Consider the following 19,222-nt stretch of genomic DNA (forward strand, 5'->3'; position numbering starts at 1 on the left):
GATATACCACATCTACCATTTTCCTCCATCCACAAGTTTTGTTACCCTATCAAAGAAAGCTATTAGGTTGATTTGACACGATTTGTTCTTGACAAATCCATGCTGATTGTTACTTATCACCTCATTATCTTCAAGGTGTTTGCAAATTAATTGCTTAATTATTTTCTCCATTATCATTCCGGTACTGAAGTTAAGCTGATTTGTCTGTACTTCCCCAGGTTGTCCTTATATTTCCCTTTTTATAATTGGCACTATATTTGCTCTTTTCCAGTCTTCTGGAATTTCTCCCATGAGTTTTCAAAGATAATTGCTAATGCCTCTGATATTTCCTCAGTCAGCTCCTTGAGTATTCTAGGATGTATTTCATCAGGCCCTGGCAACTTGAAGACAATCTAATTTGTCTAAATACACCTCTACCCCGATATAATGCGACCCGATATAACGCGGGTTCGCATATAATGCAGTACAAAGCTCTGACACGCTGTTCTGAGCAACATGTTAAGGGGGCTGGGCCTGGGCTGAAGAGGAAGAGGGTCTTGGGGTCGGTCAGGGGCTCCCCCTTGGGTGTGGGAGGCAGGAGCTGTGGGGGGGCACTTTTGGGGGCCCCACAGTCCCAGAGTGTACCAGAGGATTAGCGAGGGGCCATGAGCAGCCCGCTCCGCTTCCCTAGCCCCGGCCCCAGCCGTGTCACTTGGAGGAGGGGGCTTGGGGGAAGGGATCCCCCCACACTCACTGGCAGCAGCAGAAGCAGAGCAATCTGGCCCCAGCCCGCTCCACTCTGCCAGCTCCCAGCCACAGTACTCCTCTTCCCGCTGCAGGTGAGTGTGGGACCTTGCCCCAACCACCCCACCCCCTCCCCCAGCGACACAGCTGGGGCCAGGGCAAGGAAAGCAGAGCAGGCTGGGGCCGCGTCGCTCTGCTTCCCACCACAAGTGAGTGCAGAGGGTGTCCTTTCCCCAACCTCCCCGCATTCACCGGTGGCGGGAAGCGGAGCAGCCCGGCCTCAGCCCAGTCTGCTCCACGCTACCAGCTCCCAGCCGCGGCACTCCACTTCCCACCGCCGGTGAGTACCGGGGGCATCCATCCCCCAACCTCCCCGCACTCACCAACAGCGAGAAGTGGAGCACCGCTGCTGGTGAGTGCCTGTCGGGGGAGGGGTGTGTGGATAGGAGTGGGGAGCAGTAGGGGACAGGGAGCAGAGGGGTTGGGTAGGGGACTGCGTTATATCGGGGTAGAGGTGTAATGTTTAACTTATTCTTTCCCTATTTTAGCCTCAGACCATACCTCATTTTCACTGGCATTCACTCTGTTAGACATCCAGTTGACACTAAATTCATATGTGTCCGTAAATCTGCTTAGGTACCAGACTCTACTATAAAAGGTCTGCATTGGTTTCACACACTTTGTTCATCATTTCTTTTTCTCTGAAGGGTCTAACAAGGCAGAAGGAGCCACCACTTCTCACTGATGGCCAACATCAAGAGGCAACAGAACAAAAGGAAATTTAGTGAAAAAATCATTCAGAGCAAGAGCATCTGTAACAGGTAAAATTTTGTGAATACAGAAGCTGCTAGAATTTTTTGTGATTAATAAATGCTCACTGCAACGTTAGCTCTTTCCTGTTCACAAACTGATCTTGATTAACATGAATAAATTAATCTATGCAAATACATTTCAGCCTATATGTACTCTGAAACTGTTTGCTCTGACTACTCACAGTGAGAGACGGCTCATCTGAGTCACATGATATGGGGATTTTTTAGCTGTGAAGGGATACATACATTTTTTAAAAAAATAATAGAACAAATAGCAATAAAGTACTATTGATTTGAGAACACCACAGTTCTATTAAGAGTTTTCAGACAAATCTATTTTATACTAAAACATTTGAAGTTTTCAGGATTTTACAAATATTTTAACAAACACTGGCAGCTGCTTGACCTGTCAAACAAGGAACAAGATGGCCACATGAATAACAGCAGAGCAAACTCACATATATGAACACAAGACTCTTTAGTCACTATCTGTTTTCAACAAATTAATAGTTTTTCATTAAACACATCCAAGATACATGGAGAACACTAAGTGGGGACATCACATACTGCTAACATTCATGTTTAACAACCATTTTCTGAGGTTTTTCTATAAAATTATTGTTTTATTACTCATGAAAATAAGATTCATTTATGTCCTTCATAACAAATTCATTAAATCGGCCAGTTTTTGTAAAAAGTTAGCGTTGTTTCGATGTCTATTCTATCCTTTTTCTGCTAAGACTTCCAACAAAGGTGCCAGCTGTGTTGGTGGGTTTGTGATATGGATACTCTTTGAAGCAATCTGAGACCATCTACTCCTTTCGCAGAAATCAAATTATTGTTACATTTCCACACTAGTGAAATAAATTTTAAAAGAAGGTTAATATTTATTGTACTTTTCTCGGCTATTAAAAAGTAGGGTAAAACGTACTGCAGATGGTTGGAAAAAAAAATACATGTACACAATAATGCCAAGAAAAAGAAAAGGAAACATTGCTTTTCCTGAATGAACTTGAGGCCTAAAAGGGTGAGTACTATTCAAGAGATTTAAACTCTCAGCAAGAAACATGAGAATCCAGTAGAAGAGAGACTTTTTTATTGGAAGGATTTCCCTCAAAAGGCAAAGAATACTCCAAAATCCTATTCTAAAAAGCACAAAACAAATCTGTGTGAAATCCATTCACATCCTCTACAGCAGCACAATGAAACCCTTAGTGGGCAAGGGCTAGAAGTTGTACGCTTGCACATGTATAGCATTGGAGAAGACCAGGTGGGAATTCACTTGTAGAAATACCTAGACCCTCCTGGATCTAGTCTACAAGGGGGTAGCATTAGTTTGGGAGCCCAGGGGGATGTGGATGAAATAAAATTAGTCTTATCAATTTATTGGCTTGGGGCTTGACCCAAAGCCCACTGACGTCAATGGAAATCCATGAATTTCAGTGGGCTTTGTATCAGGCCTTTGGTCTGGCCCTTTATTAACTTTGGCTGAGTCTGCTTCCTACGGACCTTAGAGACACACATCCACATTACATGTAGTGATGGAAATAACTCTGTATGCCCCTGTACCTGATGTATTGAGATTTGGAGTGAAGAGAAATTAATAAGACAAATGGACTGTAACCTTTTTCAGACTTCCTTAGGCTATTTTCATTATTAAATGTAATAAATTACATTTAATATTACAATTAAATGTAACTCTCTCTTTTCCAGTCCACATTTGATACAATGTACCTTGTAAAGAGCAACTGACACCACATGAAAACCTAAGACATATTCTATACATTAGGAACTCTCTCCTAGTGCCTTTTCTTTTCATTTACTTATTTTATGCATTAACAGGAACATCTGCTTAAAAAAGTGGAAGTTTCAGGGAATTTAGCCACTCGTCATCTATTAGAATCCCCTGCACTGCTTTGAAAACTTCAACCCAGGATCTGTGACCCTTAGCAGTTAGTCTGCTCCTGGTGATAACTGGCTCAACTACGCAATGGCACAACAGAGCCTTTGTTATGTTCTCAGCACATAACACATTGTACACATTTACGATTTACACATTGTAACCTGCCCAAGGATTGCTTCCTCTGCTTTATACAAAGTATTCCCTCCAACATGCAATACAACGTAAGTAGCAGTTACTTTGCCTCCTATCATTACACAGCTTTAAATATTAACACAGGTATTATGAAAGTTTTCTAATTAAATCTAATCACACTGTCAAAGAAGGTTACTGAATTTTAGAACAAGGCTCTCAAAAATGAAATATCTCTTATGCTGTGAAAGAAAGCAATGCCAGCCAGGAGGAATCGGGAGATCTATCATGTGGAGTGATTCTGTGCTCTCCAGGGTAAGGAAGCTTCTTCCCCATCTCTGTGAGGGAGATTCTCCTCCCCACAATTGTACTGGCTCCCAGTCCTGTGCTCAGACCACACCTTTCTCAGATGAAGCTAGGCTCCACCCTCACCCACAATCCTGCTGCTACCAGAAGAAAGAAGGATCAGGCCACTAGTAGCCATCAGTCAAGGGACCCGATGCAAATGTCTGGTGGGATTTTTCACCTTGTTCTTCATCTGAAGTCATAATCCTCCATTTGAGGGGATCATTTCCACAGCAGACATTCATGATGTAACAAACAAAATAGTTTAACACCAGCCAGGTAATAAGAAAGAACAAAATCAATTATAAGCAGAATTGCTTTGAAACAGGATGCTTTTAAAAATTTCCCAGGGGGCTAAGGAAGCATTAGCATACCTTTATATTCAATGGGATAAATTCCACCCAGGCTAGCACACTGTGAAACCCCACTGATTTCAGTAAGGTTGTACATGGTGTAAATGAGAGCAGAATTTGACCCTTCATCTCAATCTTATGTCCAAATCTTCATAGATTCTTGAAGAAAACCTAACAGACAAAACTCTGATGTTTATCACTCCCTCGGTCTGTCACTTTCCCAGAACAATTCTGCGGCTCATGCAGGTAATAACTTATCTCAACATACTTTTGAAGGGTAAGGCTCAGGTTGTAGCTGGCTGATTTGATCTTGTTCTGGGCCTCTAAGTGGGTCATGCCATCTGTGTTGACTCCATCAATGGTTACCACAAGGTCCCCCTGGTTCATGTGTGACTGGGCTGCTTTGCTGCCAGGGGTGATCTGTGAGGGAGAAAAGAAAAACAGACTTTATTCTTTGTGTGAATTGGTTTCAGAGAACAAGTCCAGTCCAGAGTTATTATGGGAAGGGTTTATTCCTCACCCTCCTCGATCCCTGCAAAAAAATGACACTAATGGGAAGCTAGACAAACAGGGTGAAATTCATCTTCTTCAGCGGTCCAACACAAGGTCTTTATTTCACTTAAGCCCTATTTTGGGCTTACGTGGTTCATATAACTTGTGTTGGCCCCTCTAAACAGGGACAAACTTCACCCTCAATTAAGGGAGAGTAGATCCCCCTGCATTTTCTGTATATATTGAAAATTCCCATTTAACCCAAGATGGATGTTACTCATCAGGTTCAGATAACTGTCAGTTTATTTATAAAAAGTTGTCTAAAGCAATTAAAATATTTTTTAACATCAGCCTGGATTTTGCCCAAGCGAACTACACTGGTTTACACCAGCTGCAGATCTAGTCCATTATAAATACACAGTTAGATTCAAAAGTATTTCTCACCGCTGAAAGACATGTTCTACCATCTCCCTTGCATGGAGAGAGTGCAGGAAGTTCACCTATTGTGTAATAAACATCAGAATTGGATTTGTTTCTACATGTTGCTCGAAAGTGCATTTATTTTCACATCCGAAGTTGCTTTAAATTTTATGGTTATTTATTATTGAGTGCCTACAGGCCCCAATCAGGATCAAGCTCCACTCTGCCTGGTGCAGAACATATTAATAAATTTGTTGTCATTCTTTCCCTTACCACTGAATTTTCCAAAAATAAATTTTATTGGTTTGAAATGGGAGCGGTGGAGCAGTGCCCTTTGGATGAAGGTACACACCCACAAGTGGTCAATTCCATCCATAGTTTAGGAACACTCTTGGGTTCCTCACAGACACTTAGCTCTCCTATAGCAGCATCCACAAATAAAGATTTCTACCATCTTCAGTTGGCTAGGAGATGCCATCTCATCAAGGCAGAAAATATCCTGGCCTCAGTTAGACACACCTTTGTACCTTCCATCTGGACTACAGCAATGTAATATTGCTAGGCATGAGGCCATCAGCCCTTAGGAAACTCCAACTACTACAGAATGCTGCAACACAATTCCTCAGCAACACAGGCTACCAACTGCACATCAAACCTGTCCTCTGCTCTCTACTCTGGCTTCCCATAGACTACTGAATCAAGTTCAAGGTCTTAGAGCCAGCTGTTTAAAGGTAATTAAGTGCCTAAAGATGCAGACCAGTGTACCCAGTGGGAATTTCAAAAGCACCTAGGCACCTGACTCCCATTGATTTCAATGTCAGGCCACCAGGTGCTTTTGAAAATCTCAATAGGCACCTTTCTTCATTTTTAGGAACCTAAATGACTTTAAAAATCTGTTCCTTACTCCCTGTGTTCTAGGTAATCAATGATCTGGGCACAGCATATCTTTAAAAAAAAATCACCTCGAACTCCAGCATGAAGACTGTGGTTGACAACCTTACATCAGAATAGGGAACATTTTTTAGCTCCTTATCAGAGCTAGCCTTGATGGCATTACAAGAATAGCTCTGTGTACTCTGAATGAAAAAATAATAGCCAAAGATGTATTAAAGCTCCCTGCATGTGATTTAAAGGTTTCATTAATAATATAGATCCATTCCCTCTTGTACTTTTCTGTTTTCACTGAATAGGGGACCCTTTCCCCTCTCAAATTCCCAAAATATGTCATCAAATATAATAAGACATAAAATAGAAGGTGGGGAGAATAATTTAGAATGGAAAGGAGATCAAATAAATAGCCAGTTCAATCAGCGTCAAATAATCTAGCAGAACTCCTTTTAAATACCAGATTGAACACCGTGTCTTGAGTGATCCCTTTAACTTCTTTCTTCACTGAAAGGAAAGTACTTTCCAAGCAGTCAGACACCAAGATATGAGCTTGGCTGATAAAGGCTATTAAAAAAACCTCTAGCCATCTGTAAGACACCACTCTCCCTTGCCACAGAAAACGTGCATGCCCTTGTCATAAAAACTGTTAACTGTGCTGTGCTGCTGACACCTCCACACTTCAACCAGGTGACTCCTAGTGATCTGCACACCTGTTTGTGCTTATCAAGAAAAAAGATTCACTGCTGAACATTAAGCCTCTCACTGAAAAAGCTAGCCTAACTGTGGAATTCCTACTCAACACATAAACCTCTCCACCCTGCCCTCCCACCCATCCTATGAACTAAATAAACCTAGGGAACAAGAACTTAAATAGTATGGACAAAAAGAGCTAAACACCTCAATAAAGAGGACTGAAACAGGACTGACGGGCCACATCTTCCTTTCACCCAGCCCCAAATAAAGGCTTACCTTTTTAAATAAGCCCTGGTATAGATGAGGGCTATAACTGTCTTAAAATTAAAGGACCAAATTCTCTGTTAGTGTAAATGGATTAAACACTGTTTATTTCAATGGACCTGCACTCATTTACACAAGCAGAGAATGTCTGACTCACTAACTAACTCAACCCCATCCACATGATAGGCATTCATAATACTAAAGATTCCTGCTCTGTACAAACCTCTAATTATGACCATCACAGTCATCTGTGAGGCCACAAGCTATAGTAGGACCATATTTTAAAGGTAAGATTGCTCTTTGGGGAAGGGGTCAAAGTTGTGGCCTGTCAGTCTTGACAGCCTCCATTTCATTTGAAAGTTTACCGCATGTTTACAAAAGTGAAGGGATTAGTAGCCATGTCCTGAGCCAAGGATAGCGAGGGCATGCTCTGTGCAAGATTTCTCCATACAACTCTGCAGTAGACTTTTGTGTTCCAGTCTTGAGGCCCTGCACAGCTTCGCTAATGCACTCTTCACTTGGCCTTCAATATCCCAGTTATTCTAGCCCTTTGACTCTTCTGAGCAGAGTCTGCCAATCATGTTGCATTCTCCCAAGTCATGAGGCAGCAGAGGTAAAACTGCATGATGTTCAGAGAGACTTTTACTTTTTCTAATCAGTTTGTCCCATCCATATATAATCACTGTTCTTTAAATGGACTAAAGTCCATTTAAGGGATTGCACAGCACTTCCAGCACTTACTGAATCAAACACCCACTAAACCTATAAATATAAAAATGTAATTCAAACGAATGTATTAGATCTGTAACTCAGAACCAGCATAGCTCCCCCCCACCCCAAAAATGGTTATCTACCTTTCGTAACAGTTGTTATTCGAAATTTGTTGCACATGTCCATTCTATTTTAGTGTTCATGAGCCCACATGCACGTGGCACCCTCTTGAGTGCTGCGCTCATGCATTGGTGTATCAGGCGCCACCAGCCCTATGCCCTCTCAGTTCCTTCTTGCTGACAACTCCGACAGAGGGGCAGGAGGGTGGGTAATGGAATGGACACGAGCAACACATCTCGAAGAGCAACAGTTACAAAAGGCAGGTAACTGTTTGTTCTTCTTCAAGTGCTTGCTCATGTTGATTCCATTCTAGGTGACTCACAAGCAGTATCCCTGGAGGTGGGCTCCAAGTTCAGGGCCAAGTGGCTTGCAACACTGCTCTGCCAAAGCCAGCATCGTCTCGGGCTTGCTGGGTAAGAGCATAATGAGACGTAAACTTGTAGACGGACGACCAGGCAGTGGCCCGACAGATTTCTTGGATCAGTACCTGTGCTAGGAAGGCTGCTGATGACACCTGTGCCCTAGTCGAGTGGGCAGTCATGGTCGCTGGTGGAGGCACCTTTGCCAGGTCATAGCAGTAATGGATGCAGGCCATGATCCAATCCTCTGAGCAGACACTGGGTTACTTTTCATCCTGTCCGCCACCGCAACAAACAACTGCGTTGACTTGCGAAATGGCTTAATCCTGTTGATGTAGAAGGAAAGCACCTTCCTGAAGTCCAGGGTGTGCAATCTGTGCTCCTCTTCCGATTTATGAGGCTTCGGAAAGAAAACCAGTAAGTATATGTCACTGGTATAAAACTGTGAAACTACCTTGGGCAGAAAGGCTGGGTATGGCTGCAGCTGGATCTTGCCCTTGTAGAACACCATATAGGCGGCTCTGAAATAAGTGTCCTGATCTCAGAGACTCTGTGGGTGGCCATTATTGCAACCAGGAAAGAAACTTTCCAGGACAGGAGCATAAGGGAGCAGGAAGCTAGAGGCTCGAAGGGAAGACACATGAGCCACAACAGCACGAGGTTCAGGTCCCAGGGAGGGACGGGATCCCTGATATGTGGATAGAGATATTCCAGACCTTTCAAAATCTGGACCATTGTTGTGAGCAAAGACCAACCTCCTTTGGAGCAGAGATGGAAGGCCAAAATAGCGGCCAAGTGGACTATGATCGATGTCAAGGACAACCCTTGGAGCTTGAGGTGCAGAAGATAGTCCAAGATGACCTGCAGAGAAGCCTGCTTGGCCCAGATACTCTGGTCTAAGGTCCAGCACGTGAACCTCTTCCACTTGGCCAGGTAGGTCACTCTGGTGGAGGGCTTTGTGCTACCCAACAAGACCTGTTGGACACGGGCCTGCCTGGGCCATTCAGCCATGCAGTAGCCATGCTGTTAAGTCCAATGCCACCAGGTTCGTGTGTAGAAGGCTGCCATGGTTCTGGGACAGCACATCCTGCCAAAGATGTAACTGCAGGGTACCTCTAGCACTCAACGGTCCGAATGGTAGGGACAAAGACAGTCGAGGAAAGAACACGGTGGATCCGGGGAGCTGACTGGGGCATCGCTTTTGAGCGCACCATCAAAATGAGGGCTTCTGGCCCCTGGGATGTTTTGCCAGTCCAGGCTACGTGGGTGAATGGGAGGAGAAAGAGACATGAGCTTTTGTCGTCGCCGTCCTATCCAGGGGTGAAAGTAGTATAGAAGACTTACCGGTCCGGGGCCTCGGGTGGCAGTGATGGGGCCTCGGGTGGAAGGGGTGGAGTTAGGGTCAGCCTCCCCCAGCCAGCCCATCCACACTGCCTGGCCTGCGCTGCCTGGATCTGGCACCGATTTAAAAGGGTCCAGGGCTCTGGCCGCTGCCATGCCTTTTAAACCTCCAGGCCTCGGGGCAGCTGCCCCTTTTACCACCCCCCGTCAGCGGTCCTGCTGGTAGGGTCCCTACTGGCAGGGCCGCCGACTGGCGGGAGGCCAAAGGAGCAGCGATGTTAAAACACTGCCATGGCAGTGCTTTAACTGCAGCTGCATACGGACTGGCACCAGCAGCCACTTCTTACTGGTGCGCCATACCAGCCCATACCGGCCTATTTGCACCCCTGGTCCTATCCCTTCTCCTCACAGACCCCTGTTGAGACTGCCAAGGCCTTGGCGGCAGCGGCCGGAACTGCTCCCTCGCTGATTGCCGCATATGCAGACCCAGGGAGCGAAGGGTGGCCCAAGCGTCCTTTAGACTATGCAGCCGGGCATCCGTCTGCTCCACGAAGAGACCATTCCCATCAAATGGGAGGTCTTGAATTGAGGCCTGCATTTCTTGGGACAGGCCAGCAGTCTGAAGCCAGGAGCTGTGCCTCATGACCACTGCCGACGGGACCACCCTAACTGCTGAGTCAGCTGCGTTCCACGCCATTTGAAAGGAGCATCTTGCTGCCACAGTACCCTCCTCCACCAGGGTGCCAAACTCCTGAGCCAAGTCCTGGGGTAGTTCCTTGAACTTACGGAGGGAGTCCAATAAGTTAAAATTGTATCTGCCCAAGAGAGCCTGGTGGTTCGCCACCTGGAACTGAAGGCTGGCTGTTGAATAAATTTTCCTCCCCAAAAAGTACAGCCTTTGGCCTCTTTATTTTTTGGGGTTGAACTGGTGTGCCCCTGCTTGTCCTTTCTGTTGGCTGCAGAGATGTCCAGCAAGTCTGGAGAGAGGTGGGTATATAAGTACTTAAACCCCTTTCGCTGGGATGAAGTACTTTTTCTCAGCCCTCCTGGAGATGGGAGGGATGGACGATGTGGTTTGCCAGAGGGCCTCAGCAATTTTCAAGATCTCATCATGCTCTGGTAGTGCAATACAGGCAGGGGTAGACACCAAGAGCACATTGAACAGGGTATCCTCCTGCTTGGCCATCTCCTGTACCTCTAGGCCCAAGTTCTCGGCCATCCATTGAAGCAGGCCCTGGTACTCTTTAAAATCGTCCGGCGGGCTAGCACTCAAGGACCCCACCACTGCCTTGTCCGGGGATGAGGACGACGACGACTGTACTGCCGGGGGAGGCCCTGGGGCATCATCTCCCATGGGGGAAGGGCGTTTCAGGGTGGGCACCTGCTCCTCTACCCCGATCTCTGAGTGCACGTCGCACACCAAGCCCAGTGCCACCAACTGTTGCTCCAAGGCAGCAGCCGACGAATGGTGCAAAGGTGGCATCGGCATCACAAGTGTGTTCCAGGCACTCCAATAGGGTCACTGCGCTGGTCACTGGCTATGTTGCTAAAGCAGCATCGCAAAGGTCAACACAGCCTCAGGTGCCCAATCATGCCATGATGCCTTGGTGAGGGGCTGAACTCCCTCTCCATGCCAGAGGAATCCCCTTCTGGTGACCACGGTGGGGCTGTCAATGCCTGCGTTTGTCAGCTGACTGGTGCTTCAAATAGGAGGACTGGTGCGTGGGCCGGGGGGACCAGTACCGTGACGGAGATCATTCCCACAGTGCGGGGATGGGGATCTGCTCTGAGAAGATGACCAGAGGGAGGGTGAACAGTGCCAGCGATACGGTGACTGGCGCCTCCCCCTAGGAAATCCACATCAAGAGGGCGGAGACCATGATCACAGTGCCAGTGATCTTGGGCGAGCCACAGAGGACTTGGGCTGTGAAGCTGGAGATCTGCGGCACGCAGTCTGAGAGCGCTGCCTCGGCTCTGGGGATTGACGGCACTCAACTGCCCTTATGGGGGTCTGGACAGCTGGCTTGCCCTCATAGGCAGCCTTTGCTGCTTCCTGAGGCACACGCAGTACCATCAGCACTGGTAGAGGCTTCTGCTCTCTAGGTGCCAGGAGTGCCTGGGAAGGAGTCGGCCCCACCACAAGTCTGGATCCCCTACCACTCCTGGGAGTCAGAGGCAGATCCCTAGTGGTCCCAATTGGGGAGGCACACCTATGTGGCTTTGGTGTGGGTGGGCGGCCCAAACTGAGTCCTTTACCCAATACTCCATGGCCTTTCTTGCCCGGTGCTGAGGAGACATGCTTCTTGGCCTTCTTTTTGGGCACTGGCGACGGAGAGCAGTGCCAGGCGGAGCCCGGTGCCGGGGCATGCTACATACCGAGGCAGAGGTACTAGTGGTAGAGTCCAGCTGGGAAGGCTTGGAAGCTGGGCAAAGAGCAGCCTCCATAAGGAGGGACCTCAGACAGATGTCACACTCTTTCTGAGACCTGGGTTGCAAGTTTTTGCAAATGCAATACTTGTCCTTCACATGTGACTCCCCCAAGCACTTCAGGCAGGTGCTATGGGGTCACTAAGAGGCATAGGCCTGTTGCAGTCTGAGCAGGGCTTAAACCACAGAAACCGTGGCATGCCCTGCCTGGGGTGAGATCCCCGTTGGGACTCTAACTTCATTTAAGAACTACTTAAACACTAACTACTGTAAACAAACTATTTACAAGCCCTAAGGCTCGAAATCAGAAGAGATGAAAACTGCTAGCCCTTGCTAGGCAAGGAAAAGGCGCTCTGACTAACCACCACAGGCGGTAAGAAAGAACTGAGAGGGCATAGGGCCAGCGGCATACCCTGATGCATGAGCGCGGCACTCAAGAGGGTGCCACAGCCAACCCTATAGATACCGCTAAGGCAAAAATTTCCGACGGCCGCGCATGTGGGCGCGCACACACCTAGAATGGAATCAACTTGAGCAAGAACTCAAAGAAGAAACACCGATTACAAACAAAAGACAACTGGACTAGCAACTTTGCTATGAAAACTGTATAGCTCAGTGGAGCTGAACTATATGAGATCCTAAAGGTCAGGGTCTATAACTTAAATAAAAGACTTATCTTGAAGTAAAAACTTAAAATCACTATAATTAGAAGCTAACTGGCTTCCCTGATAGACTTCCAAGTGAACCAACAATATGCAACTAGGGCCAGCATGGAGAACATTTAGTAATCACTGTGGGGCAAAGTTCCAGCATACTGATGGATACAAAGTGGAGCCAGGACTGAAGTGTCAAGGTACATTTGGGACTATTCTGTTCCTACTTTTAAAAATCCAGCAAAAAGAAATGGAAAGCATGGCCCTTTCTCTACTGATGCCTTCTCTTGTTCTGAAAATTCAGTTCCGGTCTCCTGTTAATTCATTAAATTAATAAACAAAACAAAACAAAAATCAGGAAGACAAAGCCAGAAGTTCTAAGTACTATTTTTCCAGATAAAAAAAATATTAAAATTTTGCTGATTTTTTAAAAAGAGTTCACCTAGAGTAGAGAGAGACCTGAATAAAAACTCGCATCTCCTCTAGACTCCACAGGTGTTTCAGATCTGAACTTAGATCCTAATGCTGCAAATGGACCCTGTCTTTACAAGGGGGCTTAATTATAACTAAGGCTAAGATTTAGTCACAGGTATTTTTGGTAAAAGTCATGAACAGGTCAATAAAAAGCCTGTGTCCTGTCTATGACTTTTACCAAAAATACCCCTAACTAAATCTCTACTTCTGGGGCCCTCCTGCTCCAGTGCTGGAGGTTGACTGCCCCCAAGCTGCTGCTCCCAGGGACCATTCTCTGGGTGCCCCGAGGCTGCTGCTCCAGCCATCCCGGGACTGCTGCGCTCGGGCAGTCCCCAGGGCACTCCCAGGACTGCTGCTTGGGTGCTCCCTGGAGCCAGTCACACTGGCCACTGTTCCAGCAGTCCCAGGAGCCAGCTGCCCAGGGCCGCCCGAGAAGCGGCCGGTGCGGCTAGCCCCGGGGCAGCCCCCAAGACCGTTGCTCAGACACTCCCTTGGGTCACCCCCAGGACTACTGCTTGGGTGGTCCCTGGGACCAGTCACATGAGCTGCCCGAACAGCAGCTGGTGCAGCTTGATCCGGGATGGCTCCCAGGATCGCTGCTCGGGCGCTCCCTGGGGCCACCCCCAGGAATGCTGCTCAAGCAGTCCACAGGACCATCCGCACAGTCTGCTGCTTGGGCAGTCCCTGAAGCCAGCTGCCTGGGGTCTCCTGAGCAGCGGCCAGTGCTGCTGGCCCTGAGGACCGCCGGACCAGCTGGCCCCGGTTCACTCCAGCAGCAGCCCTGAAGTCAGCCGCACCAGCTGCTGCAGAAGTCATGGAGGTCACGGAATCTGTGACTTCCACAACCTCCATGAAAGAATCGTAGCCTTAATTATAACTCTGGTTCTTAAAATGCCAGGCTTTGAGTTCAGCCACTGGCTCCTGCTGACCAACCAAATATAGTTTAAGGATCTTGTTCTGACCCTTAAAACTCTGCAAAATTTGACACTGCCTAAATCTCTGCTCCTGTTTCTTATTTTATCTCATTTTGTCTCTTCATGCCACAAATAATGCCAACCTCACCTTTCCCTTAATTTCCTTCTCCCATTAATCTGTGTCCTCTTCCCTGCCTCTCTCACTAGGCCTAGAACAATGTCCCATATCCCAGTGTGCCAGTCCAACTGCATCCAATTAAAACTTTCTTGACAACCTTTGTCAATATAACACCATCACCACAGCCATCTATATTAGTCAAAATGTTTTAAGTTATCACCATTCTATGGCTCTCTCAGTGTATTCTGGTCCAGGCGGTGTTAAATTGTGAGTGCCTCAGGAAGGGAGTTAATTTTTGTCTGTATAGTCACTTGTATAAATGTCCTCATTTAGGCCCTTGTCCTGCAATGGACTCTGCTCAGGTAGACCCCCTACAGCCATGTAGTGCCCCACTGAAGTCATTGGAGCTCCACACAGACACAGGGGATCCACCTATGCAGAGTCCGCTGCAAGATTATAATATTCATCTTCTCTACAAGCCCTCCAATATTTTTAGGACAGTACAGTGGATGTGTATTAATTTATCACTTCTATTTAAGTTTGGAGGCCACCAGTGAGAGATGGTCCCCAAACAAACTTGAAAGTTTGGATTCAAATCTAGGTCCACGCTTCTATAAAAGGTAAATAAGACCCAGTGTAGTGGGGCAGTTGCCCCACTTTGGCAGACAAAGGGTTAATAGCAGCCCTTGGTGCAGCTGCGCAGAACCCAGGCAATCAGAGAAGAGCAGAAAGGCAGCCAATCAGGGCCAGGCACGGCCCTATATAAAGGCTGCAACGCAGAAGAGAGACATCAGTCTCCCCTGACAAGCAAGGGAGGAGGACTGGCTCTCAGGGAGAGCACCTTAGATAGAGCAGTGCTGGGCAGGCTCAGGGGAGTGGAGGGAAAGCTCCAGCCTGATACCTGCCAGGCTGAGGCCCCTGAAAGAAAGGGCCAAGAAGGTGCAATGGCCAAAGGGGAAGTGGCCCAGGGAGCGCGAGCAGTAGAGAGCAGAGAAGGAGGGCATGACATGGCTTCAGCCAGAGAGGACCCAGAGTAGTGGGCAGACCTGAGTCTCTCCCACCCTCCCGCCCCTTACACTGTACCTGGCCGTGGAGGAGCATGACCTGATACAGACTGTGGCTTGCCCTGAGGCAAGAGGCTAGACTTTGGGGCTGCAGGTGGGACCAGTCATATTGCACAGGAGATTAATGTTACAATATTAATGAGAATGCCCATATAAGCAGCTAGTCAGAGATATACACCCTTCCCCAAGGAATCCTCAAGGAATTCCCAGTCCAAAAGACAGAAAATTACACACAGGATTTAGGATGTTATTGGGGTAGCCAGCAAAGAGCAGTTCTAACTCCAGGATGACAGCTGGGCCAATGGGATGAAAGGATTTTTATGGATATCAATTACTCCATAGATGAAAGGATTTTTTCAGACTCCTCCACTTGTGCAGAGGCGGAGGCCAAGCACGAACTGGCACTATGTTGGATAAAGCTTTATGAAGCAAAGAAGTATTAGCATTATAGATGAGCTGAGGTACCTGTGAATAAGAAATCTAATAGATACAGTTCCTGTTCAAGGAGCAATTCTTCCCAAAATATCTGGGATTAAAAAAAAGAAAGAAAGAAAAAAGAGCCTATCTATAGTCAGAAATACTATGAAATTGGGATTGCAGCAAAGGTCTTGGAAATATGATTTATGTGATCTGATGTCAGAAACCATTATGGTTTCTGTTAAAAGAAAATGAATGGAAGGATAGATACTGAGGACAGCTAGAAAATAAAATACATCTTCTCCATGAAGAACTGAGCATTTTAGTGTCTTTTGATTTAATTTCTGCATGACAACACAGAAGAAAATTGTGCGACTATGCCTTTATAGTCAGCAGAGACATTCTTTCCATACACTAAGCCTCACAACACTTGGGTGAGGTAGGTAAACATTATCCCCATTTCATAGGTGGGAAATTGAGCTGCTGAAAGTGTGACGCACCAAGGTCACACAGCATGTCAGTGCAAGAGCCGGGAATAGAAGCAGTCCCATGTGACTCCAAGTTTTCTGCTCTAGATTGCAGACAGCACATCTTCCTTCTACAGTTTAGGCAAGGGTCCACAGATGAAGGAGAGGAAGCAGCTTTATCTCCCAAACATGTTACATTTCCTCTTGCCCCCATCCCCCACAAAACTGGTAGATTTAATATCCCCAAAGTGGCATCAGTAGTTTAAAAGAGAGACCGCTGTATCAGCAGGGGTCAGTGAAGGAGAGAAAGAGGAATACCTCTGGAGTAAACTGTCAGGCTGAAATTCATCACTTTCCCCTATGCATCAATAACAAATCCCAAAGGATTTCCTTTGTGCAGTCACTGCTCTGCCTTTGCTGGATAAATGGCCTCAATATTTTCAATTTGTTGCCAGTTTTGTTTGTAAAAAAACAGAAGTCTGGCTTTTGAAGACAACAAAACCTTCCTTCAACCAACATTAAAGGGATCAGCAAAATACTCTATTGGACCTCACATAGCTATTTCCTATAATAAAGTTTAAACAGAGTTGAGTTAAAAAGTATCAGAGGTGCTTTGAAGTGATCTCTTAGAGGTGGTCCCCTGGGCAGTTGTCACTGTATGGACTTGAGTACAAATTCTTCTCTCCAGGGTTCTCTGTGAATCTCTCTTCTGCATGTTCAGCACACAGAACTCCTGTTAATCAGTGTGGAGTACGCAATTGATAGCCACAGCATGGTTGAGGGATCCTCATGCGGTGGGGGAATGGAAAAGAGATTTTGGCCATTTGAATTTAGCATGGCATAACTACTGGTAACCTATCCTCTCCCAAACCCTCCCCAAAAAATAAATAATAGTGGTAGACAAATTAGTTCAACATGCTCTTCTCTGGTATAAAACAGGTTAGCTGTTTTCTTTACTGGTATGTGCTATAGAATATCTTGCAGAGATGAAGTCCAGTTTAAGTTAAAGTGGAGAACTGAATAGTGACCCATTCAACAAAAATGAGGCCTGAACTCATGTCCTAAAAGGGCACTCCAGATAATAGGAAGAGATTTAATTTGGTACTCACTGATTCAGTGGCCTGAAGCCACTTTTGATATTCAGCAACTCAAAACAGCTTTGACTTTGAATATGTTCAAAAGTTCTAGACACAAATTTTGCTCCCATATAAACGATTGGTCTTGTCCTATTAGTCAATTAACTAGAATTTTTATTATACATATGCAGAGTTGCAGGGTGTTACATTTTTTAAGATCATTTTAATCTCAAGCTATTCTTTATATTTCTTTTAATTCAGCAGGCTCTTTTCATCACCATCTACCAGGAACCCCCTGCAATAACTGGCATAATGCTGGCTGTCAGTCTGATGCAGCAGGTTGCAGTCTCATTTCTGAACCGTAAGTGGGTAGCTTTCACTCCCACACCTTGCCCGCAGCTGACGTGGTAGTGTACTGCTAATAGGGAGGTTAGAGATGTATGACAGGAGCAGTACTTTCAGAGGTGCTGCCCTGCAGATGGAGACATAGGTTCTGACTCCATGGGTGCTCTAGGTCTGGAGCACCCACGGAAAAAAATTAGCCAGCTCCTCCCGCTCTCTCCCCGCACCTCCTGTCCACTGCAATCACCTGTTCCAAGGCATGCAGGTGGCGCTAGGGGAGAAGGAGGAGCAGGGATGGGGCACACTTGGGGGAGGGGACAGAATGTGGTGGGAAGAGGCGGGGCAGGAGTGGCGGGAAGAGGCAGAGTGGGGGCGGGCCTGGGGTGGAGCGGGGGAAGGAATGGAGTGGGGCAGGGCCTTAGGAGAAGTGCGGGTTGAGCATCCCCATCCCCACCCCCCGGAGGCAAGGAGAAAGCTGGCGTCTGTGGCTGGAGACATTAAAACAGTGATACTCAGACCTCAGTGGCTCAGGAGCCAAATTAGTGATCAACATTATCCAAAAGAGCCACAGAACTACGATTTCATTGTTTCACTGTATAGGTGGAAATCTAAAGGTTCCAAAGCACTTTTTGGGAAGCCCAAGAGAGAACCTCAGCATACTGGCCATTATTCTCATGTTCAAGGCTGTGTATGAGCCACAGTAACCCAGAGAGAGCCCCATGTAGGATTGCACCTCCTGGAGCTACCAGTGCACCAGGGGAGCATGAATATTCCCAATATCCCTTAGGATAGTGCAAAGCACTTCCTCTGTATTATACTGGCTAGCTCCTCCATGCCCTCTCTGAGAAGAAAGATGCAGATTTTGCTGTCGCCTCGCTATTTTCCCATACTTAGAGGCTGCATGATTTATTTTATAATTAAGAGAAACAAGAAAGAATAAAAGTGAAGTTCCTATGAGAAAGCACAGTATGAGTCATCTCTATAATATGCTGCATCATCTTTGCCTCACAAAATGGCAGATAACCCTGCATGCAGGCGGGGTCCCTGGAAATTTAAAGATGTATCACATAAACACCAATGTCACAACAGATATATATACCACCAGATGGTGGTAAATGAAAATGTCTGTCATTTAAAATGAAAAATCTCGTGGTTTAAAAACGCTATTTTAATTCTGCTCTCAGGTGTATAGGTGCCCCTCCCCTTGTAACAGTGATGTAGTGGGAAGCCACTGAGAAGTATATCTGTGTAAAAGAGAAGAATGCAGGACCTCAGAAAACAGAAGAGAGGTAACTGGCCTCAGTGATACTTGAATTTGTCTTTATTCTGGACAGAAAAGGCAGACAAAAGAAAATGAAAAGCAAAACAATTTAAACTTAAAGAAAACTGTCTAGCCAAAAAATGATGTTGCTTTATCTGTTCCCTTAGTCTTGAATAACGAGAAGTGTAGATATTGCTGAGGCTACAATTAACTTTTTAGAGTGTTGCTGTTGTTGTTTTTGGCTACAGTATGAAAGACAGAGAGAGAGAGAAAGAGACACTATCACAGAAAGTATCAGAGACAAGGTGGGTGAGGTAATATCGTTGATAAGAAAAACTTCTGTTGTGAGAAAGGTTTCAGAGTAACAGCCGTGTTAGTCTGTATTCGCAAAAAGAAAAGGAGGACTTGTGGCACCTTAGAGACTAACCAATTTATTTGAGCATAAGCTTTCATGAG

General features: G+C 46.2%; 1 protein-coding gene across 1 annotated transcript in view; it reads right to left on the bottom strand.

Annotated features, from left to right (window-relative positions):
- LDB3 (LIM domain binding 3) overlaps nucleotides 1-19,222 on the bottom strand; it is a 184,815-nt gene that overhangs the window by 121,375 nt on the left and 44,218 nt on the right. The window contains exon 3 of the mRNA XM_084635588.1: nucleotides 4,534-4,685. Coding sequence (XP_084491714.1) covers nucleotides 4,534-4,685 — 152 coding nt within the window. The remainder of the gene's footprint in view (nucleotides 1-4,533; nucleotides 4,686-19,222) is intronic.

Source organism: Lepidochelys olivacea (genome assembly GCF_965140295.1).
Source record: "Lepidochelys olivacea isolate rLepOli2 genome assembly, chromosome: 7".
Taxonomy (NCBI): domain Eukaryota; kingdom Metazoa; phylum Chordata; order Testudines; family Cheloniidae; genus Lepidochelys; species Lepidochelys olivacea.